This window comes from Meles meles, chromosome 15, assembly GCF_922984935.1.
Source record: "Meles meles chromosome 15, mMelMel3.1 paternal haplotype, whole genome shotgun sequence".
Taxonomy (NCBI): domain Eukaryota; kingdom Metazoa; phylum Chordata; class Mammalia; order Carnivora; family Mustelidae; genus Meles; species Meles meles.
Window position 1 is genome coordinate 29,750,056 of NC_060080.1, and position 18,623 is coordinate 29,768,678.

The 18,623-nt window shown below is 36.2% G+C and overlaps 1 protein-coding gene across 2 annotated transcripts in view; it reads right to left on the reverse strand.

Moving 5' to 3' along the window:
* Positions 1–698: 698 nt before the first annotated feature.
* Positions 699–18,623, reverse strand: part of STRN (striatin) — a 109,688-nt gene continuing 91,763 nt past the window's right edge. For both annotated transcript variants that reach the window (XM_045978986.1, XM_045978985.1), the window contains 7 exons: positions 17,314–17,361; positions 16,394–16,515; positions 13,197–13,364; positions 11,426–11,566; positions 5,690–5,794; positions 4,439–4,525; positions 699–4,341 (listed from right to left, as the gene is read on the reverse strand). In XM_045978986.1, the coding sequence (XP_045834942.1) occupies positions 4,172–4,341; positions 4,439–4,525; positions 5,690–5,794; positions 11,426–11,566; positions 13,197–13,364; positions 16,394–16,515; positions 17,314–17,361 (841 nt within the window). In that variant the 3' untranslated portion in view covers positions 699–4,171. The remainder of the gene's footprint in view (positions 4,342–4,438; positions 4,526–5,689; positions 5,795–11,425; positions 11,567–13,196; positions 13,365–16,393; positions 16,516–17,313; positions 17,362–18,623) is intronic.

Sequence of the window (18,623 nt, forward strand, 5' to 3'; positions counted from 1 at the left end):
ACTCTTAAGTCTTTCAGTCTGATTTGTGACGTCTTAGTTCAATATAACTTAAATGACAAAGCCTGAGAAAAGCACCAACACAGATTTTTAAATTGCATCCAATCATCATTTTCAGATGTCATAAAGATTTGCTTTAGTTAAAATGGCAGCAATGGCAAAGAGGTAGATATGATAGATGTCATTTAAACACTATTCTTAGGTGGTATTTTAACTAGTTCAGGTGTTTAATCTAAAAATAATTTTTACTAGTTGAATCTTCATCACATAAGAATTTCATGACATGCTCTCGTGTAGGAGGGAAATATATGAAGTCCTAAAAAAGAGGGCCTTTAAAAATCACATTTTTAAAAAATAAATTTACTTAGCCAACATCTAAGAGATCCCATCATTTTGGTGAACCAATAATTTCTCCTTTTACCTGAACTTGACAATAGTGAAAGAATAGTTATTTTCCTCTCTACTGAAATTTCTAGGAATTCACATTCAAAATCCTTGGAAAATACATGCGGTGCTCAGAAGAGCACAAAGACAACGCATGAAATGTCCCCTGAAATCCTAGAAGTTGAGCAGATACATTGAAGACATTGATGGTCACAAATCAGGACCGCCACAGATAACACACACACACACACACGCACACACGCGCTCTCTCTCTCTCATAGCCCCCCCCACCCCCCCAACTCAACTCTCATCCTCACTGTAAGGCTGCATTTGTATTTTATTTAAAGGCACCTCTCATTCTCTAGCTATTGCCTTCTTGATGATATCTGTTTTGTTAAAAATCCTGAATGTTCAATGGAAATAGTTCAGTACTGAGAATGGAATATTTTTCAATTCACATTTGAATAGCCAGGTTTTCTTACATTCAGATTTTAATAAACTAGAATGACAGTCTTTAAAACAAGCATGCTAGCCTATAATGAATATGATATATACAGTAATTTAAACACTTAGAACTATATATTATACTGCAAAAGCAAACAGCACAACACTCATCATACTCATCATTACCTGCGGTGTACACTACCTCTAAAAACAAAAATACAAAACAGTAAAATGCACCTATGGTTTTTATATATATATATGTATATATATATATATATACACACACATACATATATATATATGTATATATATATAGTTTATATATTATATATATTCCTAAAATATATATAATATATATTTATAAAATATACATACATTTTAGACATTTTCAAATAAATCTTTATCATTATCTCCAAAAGAAATTTATAGCAAGAATACTGAAGGAATGAAAGTCAGATAAACAAAAAATTTTTCACAAAGTTCATTATCAGTGATGCAGCATAATTTCCCTCCTTTTAGTCATAACTAAAATGATTATAAAAGCTAAATACTTTGCATAACTAATCATCTGTTTAATGGCAAAAATTGCTAAACTTGTTCAATAGAAAAATACTGAAGGTCATTATATCACTTATGTTAAATATCTGTCTAGGGTTCGAGTAGCAAATGAGCTCCATATGACAGTTGGGTTTTGAGAAGGGTGCTGCAAGCTCCCAGAAATGTATCCACAGCATATGAAAATAAGGCAGGGACCTTATTTCTCCTGCTGATTTTCATACTATCCCAATATATTTCATCCGAAATATTTACAAACCAAGCACTATGAAAGCATTTCAATGACAGTTTGAATCTTGAATTTGTTCATTTTGTGCATTTTCATTAAATTTTCTATAGGCTGGCGGGGGGAAATCAGACACGTGTCTATGCTTCTATCAGGTTGGAAGACAGCTTTGGCTCATTTCTAGGCTGAGATCACACAGTGCTAGTAGAGAAGAATCTCTGTTTCTGTGTACAGTTTCCAACGACATGGCACTGGCTTGCTAAAGAACTTTCAACAGTTCCACCATTTGCATTACAGTCTACATATCTCATGGGTCATTTTTCACTAACAGAAAAATTTCAATCATGAGATATAAAAAGCAGGGGAAGAGAATGTCTTGGTTTTGAGAATCTCAGTGACAAAAGTGAAGCAGGCACTGAAGACCTTGGGAGGTAATTAAAGCAGTAACTGGTAGAACAATCGCTTCATCTGTCATAAACACTCCAAGTAAGGGCACCTGACTGGAATTTTCCAGTATAAATGTTAGGTCAGCAACACCATTTTTTTCACTCACTGAAGAACCAAAAGAGGAATGAACCAAACAAAATGTGGAATTCTATATCTGCATGGGAATAATATAAACAATCACCTGGTAGCTCAAGTCCAGGTCAAGTCATTTGATTATACAAAGGAGTCCCTTGAGCCCACTGTTAACCAAAGCACAGAGTAAAGACAAGGTAGCTGTGTCAAAATATTAAAGCATATCTGTATATCAATCGGCAAATCTAGCACACATCTTTAAAGAAAATTTGCCTGTATACTGCAAAACTCTAGAGGCAGAAAACAGAAATTTTAAAGAAAAATTGTCAATTGTTATCCATATCACCACAAGAATATGTTTTCAAGGAGTAGATATACATATCATCAGAAGTGTTGTTGTTATGACAATGGGATATGTGGGGATAGGCATGTAGGAATTATATTAAAAGGTTAAAATATTTATGGATATGGATTTTTTAAATCTGAGAACTATTACATATACATTTTGCTGAAACATCGGGCATTAGTATTTATTTCTAATTTCTACATTGGTCTCTGACATTTGTGGCAAACAAGACTGTAAAGACAGGTGAGACAGTTGTAGGGATAAGGTCTATACATCAAGTCCAAAGAGTGGGGTCATGGGAATCCCAAGAGCTGCCACACGTGGCTCACGGGCGAGGTGAGCTCAGGGAAGCCTGGTTCTTTAGGATAGTTGTTTCCCCAGAAACAACACTGATACACTGCTTATTAAAACATGCTGTGTATTCCAACTAAAGAATGGAGGAGGGGTAGGGGTAGGAAGAGAGAAAGAGAACTCTTTAGCTTATGGTTATGCACTGAACTCTTCCATCCAGATTTCCAGGGGGATTCCCCTTCTTGGATATATCAATGGAGGATTTCTGGGGTACAAAATAGTTGGCTTTATTTAGTACTGCAAAAGCAGCTGCCTGACATTAACCAAACCCTCTGGGCTGTTAAAACGTAATAATTATAAACTCTTTTCAGTAGATGTCAGATAATTTGAATATGAGAGACAAAGAAAGAGCAAGAGGTCATCTGAAGCATGATATGTGGGGTTTGACAAATGAGTACTCACAGATAACTTCTGTCTTTTCAAACCACTGAAAGGTAAGATTTCATCTATGAGATAACCACTCTGGTATTATAAATATCACATGAATAAAGTGAATTTTTCAAATTAACAGAAATTATTATAACGATATGCCCTGCTTGCCCTTAAAAATAAACAGAATCTCAAACCTGAATAAGTTAAATCCTTTAGTAAAAGCAGACTCTACCAACTATTCATAATGATGACTGATTTTGACAGCTAAACTTTATAATGGTACCAAATCTATTTTCAAAATTGTAATACAATATAGAAATCTGCTTACAAACTAAATATTTGTTTAGTATTTCTGAATAATAATATATTTAACGTAGTATTGCATTTTTTTTTTCCTTTAACAGGTAAAATGCTTTGCCAGGTGTTTTATGTGCACAGATGAAAGAAGAGCTAAATTAAAATCTCATTTGAACACTGCCTGGTCCTTATGCACTTAGGGGCTAGTACAGCAGATATGGTCAAGATTATTGTTTTGACTACCTAATGTGTTTAACAAGATTTCTCAGGGGAGAACTAGGTCTAAATTTCTGTTCTTCCTCTACTCATTCCCAGTCATCAAGCTTTTTAATTATCCTTTATAGCGTGCCCTATTTACTCAAGAGGGACAAGCTAAACTTACGTTCGCTCAGGCCTGCCTAGCGAATTAGAACAACCTCAGAAATAAAAGCTCCTATTTGGGGGAAAATTTGAAACAGTTTTCAGGCTCATAGATTCAGCTGAGCTTGCAGCAACCTGAACAAACCTTAGTTTTAGAAAACAGTATACGAATTGCAAAACTATACTTTAACAAATGTTCTCTGTGCTCCTTCAGCAGAACAAAAGGGCAAGACAGGCTGATTCTTGCCCTGGTCTTCTGTATCTCTTTTTGTGCAGTTGATTATTTATAAAGAGCTAGAAGGTGAAGATGATGCATTGTGTCATACAAAGACTTTAGCCAGTGCATCAGCCCCAGCACTGGCTATATAGCATTTGGATGGGTGGAAAGCTACATCATGAATTGATTCTTCAAATTTTTTCCGATGAGCTGTGAACTCTTGGATACACGTCTTACTTTCTAGGTTCCATAAACGTATTGAACAGTCATGACCTGCATCAAAAGGGAGGAAAAAAAAAAATGAAAGGAAACATTACATTAACATGAAACTAATAAGGATAAATAAATAATCTATAGTTGATGTACTTACTGCCAGACATCAAGTACAAGCCATTAGGATCAACTGCTAGACTTGTAACAGCTTCTAGGTGGGCTACCATGGAGTGGATGAGTTTGCCTTTGGAAAAAAAGAGATTGTTACTTTTTATTAATAGCTTTCCTCATCCCTGATTATATGCCAGCTACTTTGTTACACTGATTTCTCCAGTCACCCCTCTCTGTGTAGTTATTCCATCAGTAGCTTTTTCCATAACAGCTAAAACAATGTATCTCCCTCCCTACTTCAGCCATGGTAATGATGAAAAACAGAAGCTCAAATTTTGGATTTTATTTTTTTCTTTCAAATAACAACAGAAAAGTCAGTCACTTCTACACAAATATTCCTTTAAGCCATGTTCATTAACTAAGACTCAGACGTTATTAATCAGCGACTTCGCATCCTTTATAGGCAAATTAGATGGGTTGTGAGAACAGAAGAGACTGAAACAAAGACAAAGGAACGGAAAGAAAACCTGGCCATGATTTTGGTGGAAACAACATATAGAAAGGGATTAGAATATTAAATTACTCATCACTCACAGCTAAGCAAAGTCAGCAAAAGTCAAAAGCAGATACTTAGATAAATATGGCTGCTAATACGGAGTGTCCTTCTTCTAACACAGGTCTTCAGGATTTTTCCTTTAGTAAAATGCAATTCAATAAAAAAATGGGAAAGCTCACATATCCTAATTCAAATCAATCAGGACCAGATAGTCAATATTATAATACAGAAAAGAGTAGTCCATGAAAAATTGAATCAAGTAAACCAAATGACTCAGGGGTTTCCATCTCCAACACTGAAACTATTCAAACACTGAACAATTTAAAACAAAATATAATGATCATATGCCTCTACTTCTAACATGTTTCTACTTTCCCCCAACATATTCACGGCAAGAGATCAATTTTATTGCTATCTGAATGACCTGTTCATTGTGTCCATAGTCGTAACCTTGGCTCTAGGACCAAAACACAGTATCTACTTACTATTAAATAAGTCAAGATGATGCTATATGCTATCATGAAGACTAGTTCTTAGCAGATCTGGACAGAATGAAGAGAAACTGAGCTGGGAGGGTATCTGCTTTTATGCCTACTCCGGGACATACAGCCATTAAAGAAATACCCAAATCAGGATACTTATGATGGGGTTTGTTTGTGGTTTTTTTTTTTGTTTGTTTGTTTTTGGTGGGTTTTTTTTTTTTTTTGCTTTATCACTGATCACTCTGTAATAAACATTTACCTGTATTGTTATCGTAGAATTTGATGTGCCTGTCTTCATGAGCAGTGATGCTAATGGGAAGAGTGGGATGGCTGATGACTCTATTTATTTGGCAGGAAGAGTTGGCTGTAAAAAAGGGAAAAAAAGAGCAACAAGGTAGTTAAGGCTACTGTTTCTTCATACAAGAGAGTCGAATACTCACCCAAGAAACTAAAAAGGTAAATGATGTGACCTTAACTTGTCTTTAGTTCATTTAATTCTGTGACTATTCATAATTTCAATGTCAGGAAAGAAGAACTGCCTGAGCAATACCACACTGACAAATCTAGAGGTATGTACAAATGAGAATGTTCTTTTCCACCTGCAACGGGTGCCACCCAGGGCTTAGCCTAGGTCACTGATGACTTGTAATACTTCTGCTGCTTGAATAAAGTTCTACAATTATTTACATGTAGACACTACCCAAATTTAAACTGTCACTCTTTCTAGATACAGAGTTATCACATGGTTATCATCTGAAGACAAATATGACAAAGAGATCTTCTGAGATCTTTAATCTCTTTCTCATCATAAAAGAAGTGGTCATTGGGCACCTGGGTGGCTCAGCTGGTTAAGTGTCTGGCTCTTGATTTTAGCTCAGGTCATGACCTAGGGTTCATGAGATCAAGCCCCATATCAGGCTCAGTGCTCAGGATGGAGTCCGCTTGAGATTCTCTCTCTCCCCCTCCTTCTGCCTCTCCCTCCAACTGGCCCATGCACATGTGTGCACACACACTCTCTCTAAAATAAATAAATAAAAACTTAAAAATAGAAATGATCCTCATTTGACGGTCTACCAGGTTTGGAATCTTAAAATAGCATCCTGACTACTATGTGCACTATACAGTAACTTTCAAAGAATTTCAATTATATGCACAATGAGACAGGCAGGCCACATGTCATTAAGTCCACACCACAGTGCATGAACCAAGATCTAAAAAAAGCTGTGATTCCCCCAAAATCATGTGACAAAGCCAATACCAATACTAACTTCTACCTCTATCCTAATCAGATGGCTCACGCAAATCACACAGCTGCCAAAAATGGTACCTAAACTATCATAAGCCCTTCTAAAAGTCCTTTATCAAAAAGAAATCAATCTTTAAAAACCTTTTTTTTTTTTTTTAAGATTTTACTTATTCATTGACAGACAGAGATCACAAGTAGGCAGAGGCAGGCAGAGAGAGAGGAGGGGGAAGCAGGCTCCCCGCTGAGCAGAGAGCCCGACATGAGGCTTGATCCCAGGACCCTGAGACGACCCGAGCCGAAGGCAGAGGCTTAATCCACTGAGCCACCCACGTGCCCCTTTTCTTTTCTTTTCTTTAATTTTTAATTTTAATTTTTATTTAAAGTCTCTGCCTTCAGCTCAGGTCATGATCCCAGGGTTCTGGGACTGAGCCCCGCAGCGGGCTCTCTGCTCAGCAGGGAGCCTGCTTCCCTTCCTCTCTCTCTGCCTGCCTCTCTGCCTACTTGTGATCTCTGCCTGTCAAATAAATAAAATCTCTAAAAAAAACCTTTTATATTAGTGAGTTTTGTTAAGATGCTTTATTTTTCTTTTAAAGGAAAAAAATCTATATATATAAAGGTAATACTAACTTAAGATATATCAAAGTTAAAAAAAAATCATGTCATGGTCCAGGGAGAGGAAGGGATGCCCTTCTTGGATATACATCATTGGGACATCTGGCAAATTTGAATATCAATAATAACTTAGACAACAGCATAGTGTCACTGTTAAATTTACTGACTTTGATAATATGCTATGTCAGCGACGGTCCCTGTGTTTAGGAATTACATGCTAAAGGATCTAGAAGTATAAGTCTATGATGTCTCTTGTAAGTGGTTCAGAATTAAAAATTATACAAGTATATAGATAGTGATAAAGCAAATGTCACCAATGTGGCAAAATGCTAAAAACTAGTGAATCTAGGTGAAGGGGAGCTAGTTTTTGTACTATTCTTGAAACTTTTCTGCATATTTAAAATTATTTCAAAAAAGAGTTAAAATTTTTTCTAATCTCAGAATAGTTGTTATGAGTTTACATTCAAAATAGAAAATACAGATAAATATAGGTGAAAATAGCTGTAACATTAGTGTACTCAATTAGATTTTCTTAAGGTTCCTAAAAATATGACATCTTAAAAACTGACGAGAGGGGGCACCTGGGTGGCTCAGGTCATGATCTCAGGGTCCTGGGATCGGGGGTCCCACATCAGGCTCCCTGCTCAGCAGAGAGTAGGCTTCTCCCTCACTCTCTGACCCTCCTCCCTGCTTGTTTGTTGTCTCTCTCTCCCTCCCTCCCTCCCCCTCTCAAAAACTGAAGGTAGTTTTTTTTCCCAGTGTTAATGGCAGGGGGCCACCCAGCCTGTTATTTAAGAATAAAACAAAAAGTCACTTGACCATGTAGAATAAGCGCTGGGTCAGTTATACTTGATTTAAATGGTCCTAAGCAAAGAGTTCAGTTTCAAAATTCAGCATACAGATATTTTCCTCCCCTCAGGAGATAACATACCACAAACAATATCCTCTGTAAGATCTAGCAGGAAAGTAACAGAAAAGAAATACTTTAAGTAAAATATCCCACGTATTCTGGGAAAGAGGTTTCTGAGAATAGATTCAATTCTATTGAGATCCAGGAAATAATTACTATAGAAATCAAATGATGGAAGTAGGCAAGAGTTTTTACATAATAACATTTTCAAGGATGTTCTCCGCTTAATGGCATATCAGACAAATAAGCAAAAGGCAAAGAACATCAGAAATCAATTGAAGGGGCACCTGGGGGGCTCAGTGGGTTAAAGCCTCTGCCTTCAGCTCAGGTCATGATCCCAGGGTCCTGGGATCGAGCCCCACATGGGCTCTCTGCTCAGCGGGAAGCCTGTTTCCTCCTCTCTCTCTCTCTGCCTGCCTCTCTGCCTACTTGTGATCTCTATCTGTCAAATAAATAAATACAATCTTTAAAAAAAAAAAAATCAATTGAAGGCCTACCAACCATCATTCTTTTTTTTTTTTAAAGATTTTATTTTATTTATTTATTTATTTGACAGAGAGAGAGATCACAAGTAGGCAGAGAGGCAGGCAGAGAGAGAGGAGGAAGCAGTCTCCCCGCAGAGCAGAGAGCCCGATGCGGGGCTCGATCCCAGAACCCTGAGATCATGACCTGAGCCGAAGGCAGCGGCTTAATCCACTGAGCCACCCAGGCACCCCCCAACCATCATTCTAACAATGATCTAAATCCTCCAAGTATTCATATTCAGCTTGCAACTTAGAAATGGTTTACTTTTCACCAGATGGACAAGTACTCAATTACCTGCTTTAACTACCTTTGATTTTTTCAGTCAAATGACCATGGACATTAATGAGTAGAAAGTTAGTTTATTCTGATTTAAAAAAAAAAAAATCCTTCATCCTTTTAAATTTTTTTTTTAAAGATTTTATTTATTTGTGGGAGAGAAAGGGAGAGCACAAGCAGGGGGAGCAGCAAGCCAAGGGAGAAGGAGGTTCCCCACTGAGCAAGGGGCCCAACGTGGGACTTGATCCCAGAACCCTGGGATCATGACCTGAGCCAAAGACAGATGCTTAACCGACTGAGCCACCCAGACATTCTGTATGAAATTTGTTGTTACCTTGAAACATTTTTGGTCAGAACTTCAACTTAAAAAAACATCAGCTAAATTCCAGAAAAGAAGAACGTAGTGAAATATAAATAGGTAGGGGTAGTCATGGTAGAAAGGAATAAAAGACGAAATCATACAACTCTAAAGTAATCAAACTGATAATTTAGGAAATATCAGGACATGTTATCATAACTCAAATAATTATCACTTATTCTAATAATGCTGCTTTGTTCAAAACATTTTTGGCAGTTTTCTTCAGAAAATGCTTCTAGTATAAAGCAAAAAGTTATATGACTTTATAGTCACACATTTAAGGAAAAAAACGAAATTGCCAGACTTCACATTGTATTAATTTAGAGCAGTCATTAAAAATCAATATTTACCACTCAGGACATTCAAAGAATTGACCACAAACTCTGAAGGTAATTCCAAAAATGTTCACATTTTTCTTAGTTTTATATTGTTTTCTATATTTTACTACTGTAAGCTTTAGGTCACATATTTAAATGAGTTTAAATTTACTGACAGTCTACAGCCTATGTTTCTTGGCAAAAAAAAAAAAAAAAAAAAAAAATTCTTTTTCCTATTCCATAATCTCAGTTTTTGTTTTTTTGCCTCTCTCTTTTACATCCAAATAGTTCAAAACTCTATATTCATGTCTACCTCCCAAACAATTCTCACATGATCTCAGAAAAGAACAAAGGCCAACAGATTGGGAAGAGAAAATAAAGAAAGCCAAAATGGAATAAGGGAAATTTTTGAGAGGAAATGAGTAGAGGGAAGGAGGGAGAGAGAGAAAGACAGAAAGCAGAAAGACACACACAGACAAACAGAAGCACATGAGTGTGCTGTGGTAATTTTTTTTTTTAAGATTTTATTTATTCATTTGATAAAGAGACACACACAGAGAGAGGGAACACAAACAGGTGGAGCGGGAGAGGGAGAAGCAGGCTTTCTGCCAAGCAGGGAGCCTGATGTGGGCCTTGATCCCAGGACCCTGGGATCATTCCTGGGATCATGACCTGAGCTGAAGGCAGATACTTAAACGACTGAGCCACCCAGGTGCCCTGTGGTAATTCTTTTTAAAGAATTAGTTCTCAGACTAAAACACTAGTATATGTTTACACAGTTTTCTTTATCAACTACATCCTAAATTATCATTGTCTGGATGAAGCCTAAAGATAAACATAATGGTTAAAAAGCCAAAACCATGGTGGGATTATGGACATTGGGGAAGGTATGTGCTATGAAGTGTGTAAACCTGGCAATTCACAGACCTGTACCCCATAGGGCTAATAATACATTATATGTTAATAAAAATATAAAATTAAAAAAGTAATAATAATAGCAAAATAAATAAATAAAAGTGGGGGGGGGAATCCACTAAAATTCTGTAGTATCTTCTTCACAATCTGAGAAATTATTTCCTTACTTTCTATAACCAATAAGAAGCTTCGTATTTGAGATTCTGAGAGGCACAACTTGATCTACATTCTAATCAGGCTGTGTCAAATTACATTATTAATTCAAAATTAAGTTGTTTGAAAAATGAAATCAAGAGGGGTGCTTGGGGAGCTAAGTCTTTATGGGTCTGCCTTCAGCTCAGGTCATGATCCCAGGGTCCTGGGATCTAGCCCCACACTGGGCTCCCTTCTCAGTGGGAAGCCTACTTCTCCCTCTCCCACTCCCCCTGCTTGTGTTTCCTCTCTCGCTGTCTCTCTCTCTGTCAAATAACTAAATAAAATCTTAAAAAAAAAAAAAAAGAAATCATGAGAAATGAAAAAGATTTATTTTATATTCAGAATAAATATTACTGTCTTCAAATAGAATTGAAAACCAATCATTTGGTATAAAATACAATTTGATTCCTCTTTGGAACAGCTCAAATGCTATTCCAAATAGTATAAATGTGTGTAAACTTAACCCAAAATCTTAAAATCAATTGTAAATCATTATATCCTTCTAAGTTACTGTGTTCTGTGATCTAAAAGGCAAGAACTCTTTATAATAACAAGTATTTTTTGTAGTTGACTCTGGTACTTATAATTTTGATAAAGCTTAAAAGTTTGATCCAAACAAAGACTAAAGTTGGTATACATACTTGAATCTAGGTTAGATTCTAGAGTGAGAATGCGCTGCTGCGTTTCCATGTTAAAGATGCTTGTATATCCTTTGCTGAATGATGCTACCATATGGCTTGGATCACTGCTCACTAGATCCACAGAGGCAGGGATTCCCAACTCTAAGAGAGTCAGAACATATTCAGAGAATGGTGATCAGAGGGTCTACTTGAAAATGTCCACATAAAATAGTAAAACAAATAGTCATGAGATTTCCTTAAGAAGTAGACTCAACATTAGAATAAAAATTAACTCATAACCATTCAATGGAGATGATTTCTGTTACTTTTAGCCCCAGCCTAGTTTATTATTCTTACCTGTTCAGCAAGTCTTCTACCTGTTACTCAGCTAAAAGATTCACAGAATGCAGGCCTTTACTGGGAAACTAAATGGAAAACATGTATGAACTACAAGTTTTGTTGCTTCCACACAACCTGAGGCTTAAACTGGCATCATAGGAATTCTTTATTTTAAAAGCCCATCTCTTTAACGAATTTTAATTCACCAAAAACACGGAATTAAAAAAGTAAAATTTCAAATTAGTATTATTATTATTGTATATAGAGCCATACAAATATTAGATGCAGGTAACTCATCAAAACCCAGACACAAGTTATGACAGCTCAAAAATAAAGAAGGTGTTTTCATCTATCTTCTAGAATAGGGTAAAAGGTGGTTAAACTTGGAGTGTATTTATAAACAGAATAGAATGATATGCATGAATATAACCTTATATTTGGCTCAAAATCTAAAGTAAGCAAACAGTTCAAAAATGTATATATTACAGAAGGCTGTAAGATTAATGTCTAATGAGCACACAAAATAAGTGCTCAAAATAATTAGTCACACCAAACTAACGCAAATTAAAACCAAAATGAAACACTGCTACAAACCCGCCAGAATGGCTAAAACTAAACAGACTGACACCAGATGTTAATAATTAGGGGTGTAGAGCAACTGGAATTCTCATACACTGCTGTCAGTGGTATAAAATGGCACCACCACTTTGGAAAGCTTGGTAATTTCACATAAAGTTATATACACAATACCATTTCTAACACCCAGCAACTCTACTTCCAGCTCTTTATTAGCTCATAAAAAAATACATGAATGTTCACAGCAGCTTTGATCATAATGGTCAAAAACTGGAAATAACCCACATGTCCATCAAGAGGTAAATAAATACATACACTGATTTAATGAAATACTATGAATCATAATTAAATAAATTGATACTTACTAGAACATGGATAAAACACAGAAACATAATAAAGTAAAAAGTCATATACAAAAAGAGTGCACACTGTATGATTCCACTTACATGAAATTTTAGAACAGATAAAACTTATCTATGATGAAAGAAATCATACCTCTGAATGGAAGAGGAAGAGGGACTGGGAAGACACAAAGAAACTTTGAAGAGGTGAAAGAAATGTTCTAGATCTTGATAGGTGCAAAAGCCACGTATTTGTCAAACTCAATAGAACATATCCTTAATATCTGGTTATTACGGTATATAAATTATATCTCAATTTTGAAAAAAACATTTTTAATGTGTGCTCTTTCACCAAATATTGTGCTTTTAAAAATCATTAAGCTGGAAATTCAAGCAAATATACTTTCACTGCTTAAAAACATCCCTTCAAATTAAATTTAAACGGTTTGTAGAATCATTTACTTATTTATTTGCTTACTGTTACAATAAGATGTCTTATAAAAAATTCATTAGAATAATTTTTTAAAAGTATGTACCTTGATTATCATTAAATACACTTAGGGCTGGAGCAACCTCAGTTGTATTCCATAAACGGAGAGTGCCATCTGCTGAACACGACAACAAGCGCTGATGTGCTGCACTGTAAGCCAAGCCCCAGACGGCATCGGTGTGGCCTAGAAGAGGGCCTCTTAAAACAGAAGGATCTATACAAAACAGCAAGAATGCAAAATCAAGAGAAAAGAAACAAACCCTAATGGTACTTAGATCCCAGAAAAACTAAATATACAGAACAAGTTGCCTGAGAACAGTATAAAACATGCTTTGTGGTTTCTGTTATTCTTCTGAAATGCTGCAATAACTAAAAAGAGGCTTGGAAATACGTAAATGCAGAGTCTAGAGTTTATAAATTAAAAATTTTAAGTATGTATTTCTCTCCTTTAAAAAATTAGGTATTTCCCTTTCTCCTCCCTTTTTTCTTTCAATTTGTCTAGGTTTTTAAAACATGTTAACACACATCATTTGAATTTTATCCACCTTCAGAGAAGCCACAACTCTTCCCTGAGGAAGTGAACAGAGATCCCTTCTTCCCCTGGCTCCTTCAGGACACTTCTCCCCCTTGACCTCCACACTTGGAATGGCAGTTATTTTCGGGAACAACAGGCCTCTGCTATTCTGAGTGGACGGGAACGGAGACCTAAAGGAACCCCCAAATACTCAAATAGCAAAAACTGACATGTGAATGATGTGTGTGATAGGGAGGGAGGAAAGAGGAAGAGGATCACTTAGCACCGTTTCATAATACAAGTCACAGTGGAAATTTTCCTTTTTCCTCTGTGCAGTGGCTCTATGAAGCAGTGCTCTCAAGATGGCTCACACAGGTTTAAAATGTCAATAATGGTATCGGTCCTCTACCTTCTCTCACTCATACCATAAAATATTAAGTACACAATGTGTCAGGCACTTTGCCAGGTGCCGGGGCCACCCAGATAATTAAGACACAATACTATCCTGGTCTCAAAAGACATTGTGGTAAATACAATAATGGTGACAGACACCAGTTTCCAGAGAGTAACTGGGGTGAGTAAAAGCTTCCCGGAGAGAGTGACACCTGGAGTACACAGGCATCGGCCAGTCAAAAACTAGACGAAGCCACCATTGGCAAAGGAGTTGGCACCTATAAAATCACAGAAGGACAAAAAGCATGACACATGAGGAAATTTATGAGCTATTCAGCATCCTGAAGTGTGAAGTTTGAGGGAGGAAGTAGATGAGATGAGAGTAGCTACTCTGAGGTGGGATTTCTATGACATATTAAGGTACTTGGAAATTATTCTGAAAGCAAAATGAACCACTAAAGGGTTTTCCAGGAGCAGCTGGGTGAAGTATGTATTTAATAAGGTAGCCTCACTGTAGTGTGGAAGACAGACTGGAGAGAATCAACATGAAGGCAAAGGGACGGCTTTAGTAGACTGGGAGAATGATGATGTGGACCCAAGAGAAGGCAGTGGTAAAAGGGGCAAAGCAGAAGGGGCAAATTGCAGAAATATTTACGGGGTAATATCAAAAGGAATAGGTAATTAATAAAGTGTGGATAGTAAACAGAACAAGGCAAAAGGCTAACTGCTGGGTTTCTAGTTTGGGAGATTCTGGTGGTGCCATCATCTAATAAGGAATACATGGGAGAAGAAACCCAGCACTTGTGGGGATTATGGACAATGAGACGGCCACTCTGAAATGCTCTGCAGGCAGTCTGAGGCTTAAAGAAGACATTTATGAGTCAGCAGCATGTAAAACCACACAAGTAGATTCAGTTTACCAAAAAAATACCTGTACAAAGCAAAGAATGAATAAGGTCTGGGTCTTGATAAATGCCGATATCTAAGGTGGGAAAAATAAAAGTTTATGAAGGATAGGAGACAGAAACTATCATAGAATTCAGCGTCAAAAAGGATGGAGTGGTCTGCAGTTTCAGATGCCAGTACATCTAGTAAAATAAGGACTGTAAAATACCCCTTTTACATTGGATCAGCCAATTAGGCAGTCACTGATAATCTTATTACAGTTAAGTGGGTAGCCAGAATGCAGAGGGATGATGCACAGGAGAAAGGCATGGAATTAGTAGCTCTTGACTGCGTTTTCTAGTCATTACCACCAAAGAGACATAGATGAGGAAGGAAAGAGAGAATACACAGAAACCAAAGAGGAAAATGGAGTCAGGGAAAGGCTTTTTCTTGCCTGGGATAGGAGTCACCTAAATTTACTTATATGCTGAGGGATGGAAACAGAGAAAAGGTTTAAGATGAGAATGAGACAGAGCCAGAGAGAATGAAATGCAGTCTCAAAAGAAACAAGAGAGAATGAGGTCAAGAGCAAAAGGGGAAGGGTGGTTGGCCTGAAACAGAATAAAGACAGCTGATCCTCTTGAAAGATAAAGGAAGTAAGGAAAAACAGGGCATTTACCTTTCACAAAATATATGTCACATGCTTATTAAATAAATGTTGGGAAAATTTTTTGTTTACTGAATTTCTTAACTTTACTTAGGTTTGGTGGTAAAATTAATCTAAAATGAAAATGAAAATAAATATGGTTTTAGGAGAAATACGACACTCCACACCGTTCTAGAATTTAATATAAGAGGAAACCAAAATAGTCAATTCCTAAAGAGTTTTTGCAAGAGAATTTATGGTAACATCTAGTGACAGATTATAAGGTGGATTTATGTTTCATGGTACTGTTCCCAAGACTAAAAGGGCACTTCTTAATTTTTAAGACCTTTCAAGTATGTGGTGTCACAAAGTTTAAAAATCATTAGCTCCTAGACACTCCAATAATATATGAGTAACATTCATTTTCCTTCAGTTGTTTGTCAAGAATAGTAATGAATATGTAGCATAGCAATGAAACATGATTACAGATTAGTAATAATACATCAAGTAATGTACAGATGCCTAAAATGAAGAAAACGCTGTCAATCAAGGCAGCATTTCCAATCAATGGAACTTTGGGGGGTAGGAACTGGTTTTTCAGGAATAACACATTTTTTTCCTTCTTCTTTTAACATATATATATCAAATTGTTTCCTAAACACAAGAATCCTTTTTAACAAAATAAAGACCTTGTTCCCTTTTACTGATTTATTTTTAAAATATCTCATTCTATCCTTATGTATGGTATATAAAGTATGTAAAAAGAAAACAATTTATTCTTTCATAACTTCAGGGGAAAACCTACCATAGGAGTCATAGGGATCGATGTTGGGGTTGGTGGTATTCCAGCCCTGGATCAGTCCATCAGTACCACCACTGTAACACTGCTCACCATTGCTGCTCATTACCACACAAAGCACTGGACCTCTGGAAGATAAAAATCAATTTCTATTCCCCAAAATCAATCTGATAATAGGACTTGCTAGAAATAAGAATGCTTAATTATTCACAGGCCTCTCTATTTTTCTGCTTTCTACGATAAATAAAAACAGTATAAAAGCACTGCTCAGTTTTGTTCTGCTGCTAAAACAGAGATTGGTGAACTATGGCCTGTGGGCCAAATCCCAGCCAATGGTCTGTTTTTATACAGTTCTCAAGCTAAGAATGGTTCTTACATTTTTTAAGAGATTATAAAACTAAGCTAAAAACAAGAACATACAACAGAAAACACATGGCCTACAAAGCTGAAAAAGTATTTACTATCTGACCCTTTATATAAAATATATGCCTATCTCTCTGCTAAATCAAGTGAATTAGTATATTTCTTAGGCTTACCTAGAAATATGAAAGCATGCATATGTGATAATTTAAAAATTCTTCATATTTTTATCTAGATTATCTTTAAGGGAAAAGAAAGCCCTGATTTTTAATATTTAACCTTACCGCATCAACTTATTTTAAGCACAAGATATATAACATTTAAACATTATCCAAATAAAATTTAATTTCAGCAAGGATCTCTGGTAGTGATAAACTTGTCTTTAACACTGTACTATCTTTTTTACATTTACCAAAAAACAAAACCCAAACCCTCCCCCAAACCGCTACCAAATACAAAAAATATATAACACAAATATGTAAGTGAAAGAAAATAAAATACTCTAATCAGGCTGGTGTACAGTGATGATAACGCTGACTTAAAACAGAGAAAAAGCACATACTTACTTATGAGCCCTGAATGTATAGATAGGCTCCACATCAAGAGAAGTACTCCTAAATCAGAGAGAGAGAGGATTTTTACCACTCCACGTTTCAGTTTCAATGTAATATAGTAAACAGTAATCAATGAATACATGCCACAAAATTGCCTTCAGAAATGCCAACACTGTGGTAATATACAATTCTCAACCTAGGGCACTTAAGAAAGCTTGCCTGATACCAATCACATATTTTTGTGGCCTCAAGAAACAAAATCTTTGTTTAGTAATAATACCTGCTTATGCGCTCTTAGCACTGTCATAGTCTATTTGACTACTTGAGAGAGCCACACTCAGAGAACATCATGGGCTTTGAGGTGATACATTTCTGGATTCAATTAACTGGCTAACTCCAGGCAAATTATTTATTCTTTTGGAACTTCTGATTCCTCTCTATTTAAAACAAAACAGAAAAAACTGGGGTAACACCAAATACTCACAGGATTAAATGAAATTCTACAAGTAAAACAACCTAGGACAGAACCATGCACATAACAGGATTTCACTAAATGGTACTGAAATTTCTTTGCATTTCCATCAAGGCTAATAATGTCTGTCCTTGATACTTGCAAAAATTGCCCAAATCATCAATTTATTCATTATTCAGACTGCTGAATGTATATATATAGTCTACACTGCCTAATATTTAAACTCGATTTAAAGTCAATTACTTACCATTTCTTATACTGTATTACAGTTTTTCTATAGACATATGATTTCTCTCCTCAAGCATTTCCAAAATATTAAGCTCACAGGTAAACAGGCCATATAATTACACGTGAAGGTTTTACTACTAAGCTATCACCAGCAAGATACTTGTTTCAATATTTCTCTAAGTTTTAGTCAAGACTATATAAGACATCACATTCTCTGATCTAATGAGATGCCCATTGTGACTAGAGAACTAGAAAGACAAAAGGCACAATTTATAATGAAGAAATAAGTTTACTCTGCTGAAGATACCTGAGCCATAGGACGATTCTCTTGGTTTTAGCAAGATCTGGTTGAGCTATCTGATGCAGACTGATAAGTCAAGTATTTTATCTAGTCCATGTATGACTCACAGTCACTGATCTCTTTTAAACTTGGCAACAGATATCCTCTAACAGTAGTGAAAACTTATTTAATGTCCTCCAGTTCCTGTTCATTTCTACCTTTCCAATAACTGAAGTGCCTGACACTAGAGAAGGGCCCTTGCTGGCACATGGTGGGTTCTGAGCCACCTGATTCAAGGACACAAGGAGAGGGAACTTCAATAAGCGCCCCACCAAGTGGGGC